This window comes from Gouania willdenowi, unplaced genomic scaffold (genome assembly GCF_900634775.1).
Source record: "Gouania willdenowi unplaced genomic scaffold, fGouWil2.1 scaffold_184_arrow_ctg1, whole genome shotgun sequence".
NCBI lineage: Eukaryota > Metazoa > Chordata > Actinopteri > Blenniiformes > Gobiesocidae > Gouania > Gouania willdenowi.
The window spans coordinates 88,922-94,746 of NW_021144935.1; the positions used below are offsets into that span (position 1 = coordinate 88,922).

At 39.7% G+C, this 5,825-nt stretch overlaps 1 protein-coding gene across 1 annotated transcript in view; it reads right to left on the minus strand.

The window, feature by feature from the left end:
• The window catches only part of LOC114458783 (protein NLRC3-like), a 7,376-nt gene extending 1,953 nt beyond the window's left edge, over positions 1–5,423 (minus strand). The window contains exons 1-3 of the mRNA XM_028441173.1: positions 5,370–5,423; positions 3,355–5,170; positions 3,222–3,277 (exon numbers count right to left, since the gene is read on the minus strand). Of these exons, the coding sequence (XP_028296974.1) occupies positions 3,222–3,277; positions 3,355–5,170; positions 5,370–5,406 (1,909 nt within the window). The 5' untranslated portion in view covers positions 5,407–5,423. The remainder of the gene's footprint in view (positions 1–3,221; positions 3,278–3,354; positions 5,171–5,369) is intronic.
• Positions 5,424–5,825: the final 402 nt, after the last annotated feature.

Here is a 5,825-nt window from a genome sequence, read left to right on the forward strand (position 1 = left end):
TGTTTTGTTCTAATTCCTGTTTTATTCTAATGATTTGATTTACTTTCAGTTCTTTGGGTTATTTTCTTACTTTTTTATTCACTTCTTTAATAATCTCTGTTAGTTTGAATATTATGTTACAACTGTGTAAAATATGTCATTTTTCCTGTCTTTATGTTCTAAAAATCTCACAACTAAAACCCTTATGTGTATTTATATCCTCAGATAGATAAATACATATGTAGACATGGATAGAATTAGATAGTAGAATTATAACTTGAATATTTTAAAAAAATCATAATCAATTTTTTGTTGTTTGTGCTTCAAAAGCTTCCATATAACATTTGATAAAGATTGATATAATTTCTGAATGTCATTTCCTGATTGGTCGCTGTGGGCAGGCAGGGACCGTGAATTGTATTTTTCCTCACTAAGAAATAAGCATCAATCAATCAATCAGTTAAGGTTCCTGCTGTGGGTTTTCACATTCACATGGAAAGAGAAGTGATATTAAAATAAAATACACACACACTACATAGCAATCATAGACTCACCTCACTATGTGGTTGTATGTAATAAAGAAATTATAAAATCTGTATTGAATAATTCTTACAACACCTTTTGTAATCATGTGATGTTTTATAAGATTGATTTTGATGAGCATGTATTCAGTTATTGTTTGTACGGATAAATATAAGTGGATAATTTCAAGTTTACTGTGTATGTTTAATTTAAACACAAATCATGTTTTTATTCTGTTCTGTTCTACTTATAACTTTTTTCTTTTATTAAAACATAGTCTAACAGTAAATCCAAATAAATGTAATAAAGTTAAATAAAAGTTTTTGTCCCACTCTAACAATGGTAAACAAAATAGGAATACAACTTGAAATAAAATTGAAGGAAAAATAAAATAAATTAACAAGCTTACTTTAAGTAACCTGATATTATAATTTCCAAATAACGTTAATATAACATAATAAAACATAGTCTGAATTAAATATTTTGTCTTATTCATAATTTTATATAGTCACACTGTTAAACAGTGTGAAGAGAGGAAATGTTAGAATGGATTATTATTCATGGTTTCTTTTTGTGTGTAATACTATAATTATATATCTTTATACTCAAGAAAACTATTCATAAAATATATTCAGATCAACGTGTTAGCTGTCATTTTCAGAACAAGGACAAACAGTTTCAGAACATCTGATTTCAACTTAATCTAAATCTAAAAACAACACAACCATGTATGTAAACATAGAGACAAATCAGATATAAACAAGACAATCAGATTAACACTAAAATGTCAGTTTGACCCAAAATGTACAAAGTCTAAATCATTAACAAATAAGAATAATTATATTTTAAAATTAAACTTAATATATGTTAAACAACTCATGTTCTATATACTTAAATATATCACATAAACAGACACCATAGACCCCCAAATGATCAATAATAATGAATAAATAAATAAATCTTAAACATAATTTGTATTGCTTTAAATCACCAGTAAATGACATCTTTAACTAATTACAAGGAGCCGATCATTTGATTTCTAAATATATAAAAACACTGATAAATCTATGTTTGGGGCCCAGGGAGTGAGCAGACCCTGAGGACCACAGCTGTGTTTTAGATGAGTGTCTGTTCTTCTATTGACTTGTTGATTCATTTTCTGTTCGTCTTTAATAAACTGATTGATTGATTCAGCAAAACCTCTGACTTCGTCTCTCTGTATGAAATCTCAGGTACTGAACACCAGAGTTAGCTCGAAAACTCTAACAATTGTTAAACAATGATATTTATAAGATAAGTCTACAGTTTGAAATAAATTTAAAACGTTTTAAAAACATACATATTTCTGTTTTAATAATTGTATGAGTGGGTCAAGTTAAACATTGTATTATTTTATTTTATATTACGCATTGTTGGAATGTCAGTGCTAAATAAATATTTTCATATTTTAAAAGCAGGGTAGGTGATTTTCTAAAGCTAGCATGATTTTGAATGTAGCTTACCCCCCTCCCCTCTGTGCTCCGTCTCACTCACATGCATTAGCACAGCTGCTGCAGAAGTGGATTTTAGCTCATCACTTGTATTGTGTAGAAACTACGCCGTCTCATTCAGCAGTAAGTAAACACTAAACTTTATCATTATATACTGTATGTTAAACGTGACTAAAAACTGTTTTAAGTCTGTCACCAATGACGCACTTTGAGTGTGGGCTCGTGCACGCGAGGGATGGAGAACGAGCAGGGAGACAAAGATACGTGATTTGTTTATAAATAAAAAAAAACGTACTTTTTCATTGGTCAAAGTTTTTACAGGTTTACAGCTGCTACACATGATGGATATTCTTTGTTCCTTTTTCAGAGCACAAAAGATCTTAATTTCCCCTAACTAACCTTTAATTGATTGATTATTTGAAACATTGGTAATAATTTATACAATTGCAATGTTTTACTTTTAGTGGTTAGTAATATTCAGAGCTGGAAATGTTTATTTTGGTTTTGGACCAGTCATTTACATTTCAGTTCATCTCTAATTTTTTGACTTGATAACTTGTGTCAGAGTAATAATTAAAATATAATTTCATAAGATATATTTATATTCTTATATGAACACAATCCTCACTGATTGGTTCCACCTCCTCTGATCTCTCTCATTCCTTCATCAGCTCCTCATAGTTCTCCATCAGCCTCTCCTCACTCCTCACTACCTTCTTATTTCTGTCCTTCATCCCTCTAACCTGTCCCAGTCCTCCTCCTTTAGTGTCCCACCTCTCAAACCTTCATCACATTCCTCTGATACAGCTCTCTGTCACACATGTGATGGGGATTGATGTGAACATGTGATGAGCTGCTGTGATGTGTCTCACCTCAGAGTGTTCAGTGTCTGAGAGAGCAGCTTCACTGCTGAGTCTCCTGGATGGTTGTAGCTCAGGTCCAGCTCTCTCACACTGGAGGAGTTGGAGCGCAAAGCTGCTGCCAGAGAAGCCCCGCCTACCTCTGTGATGACACAACCTGACAGACTGGATTCAGAAAAACATCCACAACTCAGGAAACAAGTGAGGAGATGAGGAACAGGACAATGTTGATGGAACATGTGATCCACTGACCTGAGAGAGTCCAGTTTACAGTGAGGACTCTTCAGTCCTTCACACAGCAGCTTCACTCCTGAATCCTGCAGATCATTGTTACTCAGGTCCAGATGTTTCACACTGGAGGACTGAGAGCTGAGGACTGAGGACAGAGCTGCACAGCTTCTCTCTGAGAGACCACAGAAACTCAACCTGATGAAGAATCAGAGAAACCTTACAGATGTTTGTCTGTGACATAATGAAAGACATGTTCTTCTAAAGTCACATACTTAACTTTCTTTGAGGCTTTGATCACTGGGAGCAGATTCAGAAAAGCTTCCTCTGAAGGACAGAATCTCTTCAGGTCAAAGACATCCAGATGTTCTTGTGATGACAGTAAGATAAAGACCAGAGCTGACCACTGAGCAGGAGACAGTTTCTTTGTGGAGAGACTTCCTGATCTCATGGACTGTTGGATCTGCTCCAGCAGAGAGTGATCATTCATTTCATTCAGACAGTGGAACAGGTTGATGCTTCTCTCTGTGGACAAACTCTTACTCAGCTTCTCCTTGATGTATTCAATTGTTCTCTGATTGGTCTGTGAGTCACTTCCTGTCTGTGTCAGCAGGCCTTGTAGGAGCCTCTGATTGGTCGGCAGTGAAAGACCCAGCAGGAAGCGGAGGAACAAGTCCAAGTGTCCGTTTGGACTCCGTAAGGCCTCGTCCACAGCGCTCTGATGGAGAAGGTTAAAGTCAGGCTGACCTCCACTATGGAGAAGCTTAAGAGTTTGTTTGAATTTAAACATCAATGACTTCTCCAGAAGATTGATTTTAGAGCTGATGAAGGTCTGATGGACATGAAGAGCAGCCAGAAACTCCTGAAGGCTCAGGTGGATGAAGGTAAACACCTTGTCCTGGTACAGGCTGCTCTCCTCTATGAAGACCTGTGTGAACACTCCTGAGCACACTGAGGCTGTTCTGAGGTCCATGCCACACTCTGTCAGGTCACTCTCATAGAAGATCAGCTTTCCTTTCTGCAGCTGCTCAAAAGCCAGTTTTCCCAGAGACTCCATCATCTTCCTGCTCTGTGGACTCCAGTGTTGATCTGTGGCAGTTCCTCCATCAAACTTCACTGTCTTGACTTTGTTCTGAAGGACCACATAGTGGCTGTAGATCTGAGTCAGAGTCCTGGGCAGCTCTCCCTCCTCTATTCTCTTCAACATGTCCTCCAGAACTGTAGCAGTGATCCAGCAGAAGAGAGGGATGTGGCACATGATGTGGAGGCTACGGCATGTCCTGATGTGGGACATGATCCTGCATACCTGCTCCTCATCTGTGGACCTCCTCCTGAAGTACTCCTCCTTCTGAAGGTCAGTGAACCCTCTGACCTCTGTCACCATGTCCACACACTCAGGAAGGATCTGATTGGCTGCTGCAGGCCGTGTGGTTATCCAGAGGCGGGCTGATGGAAGCAGATCTCCTCTGATGAGGTTTATCAGCAGAACCTCCACTGAGGTGGACTCTGAGACATCAGTCAGGGTCTGAGTGCTGAGGAAGTCCAGAGGGACCCGACACTCATCCAGACCATCTAAGATAAACAAAACCAGGAAGTCCTGGAAGCTGCAGATTCCTGCTTCTTTGTTTCCAGAGAAAAAGTGATCAACAAGTCCCACCAAGCTGAAGCTCCTCCCCCTCAGCACGTTCAGCTCTCTGAAGGTCAGTGGGAATGTGTAGTGGACCTCCTGCTGGGCTTTATCTTCAGCCCAGTCTACAGTGAACTTGTGTGTTAAGAGTGTTTTCCCAATGCCAGCCACGCCCTTTGTCATCACTGTCCTGATTGGTCGAGGTCTTCCAGGAGGGGCTTTAAAGAGCTCTTCTAGTGTGATGGCTCTTTCTGCTGTGTCTGATCTCCTGGATGCTGTTTCTATCTGTATGACCTCGTGTTCCTGGTTGACCTCTCCACCCCCTCCCTCTGTGATGTAGAGCTCTGTGTAGATCTCCTTCAGGAGGGTTGGACTTCCTGCTTTAGCCACGCCCTCAGACACACACTGGAATTTCTTCTTCAGCTTGGACTTCAGCTCACGTTGGTATCGATGAGCTTTTGTTCCTGAATGAAAACAAACTTAATGTTAGAGTGGAGAAGTCAGAGCAGGTTTGAACATTGGAGATCAAAGCGTGTGATGTTCTCAGTCTGGATGGTTCCTCAGATTAAATGTGACTGATTGAATCATGCTTTGAAAAAGAAAAGCCAGCTTTGTGTCCTTCATGTGATGTTCCTCACAGTGAAGATGTTCACATGCTCTTACTGCTCTGCAGATGCTCAGCCAGCTCCTCCTGCTTCATCCTCTTCAGGAAATACAGTGTGATGTTCAGAAAGGCCTCCCTGCTCCTCCTCTGCTCCTCATCTTCACCCTCCATCAGACTCTCTGAGCACTCTGGATCATCTCCATCCACAAGCTTCTGCATGTGTTTGAGTTCAGCCTTAACAAAGCTGATGATGTTGTCCTCCAGCAGCTGGAACAGAAACACATTAAAGGTGATAAGTGAAGACCTGCTCCAATCATCTGTGTGTGTGTGTGTGTGTGTGTGTGTGTGTGTGTGTGTGTGCAGTGGTTTGATCACAGGCTGACACGGGTTTAGTGTCTTTGTAGACGTACACACCGTAAAGATGGAGTCAGGCTCAGCTCCAGAGGAACCATCCACACCCTCCAAGCTGCTGTGGAGAAGACACAGACACTCAGACATGCTGAGGAGCAGCTGGA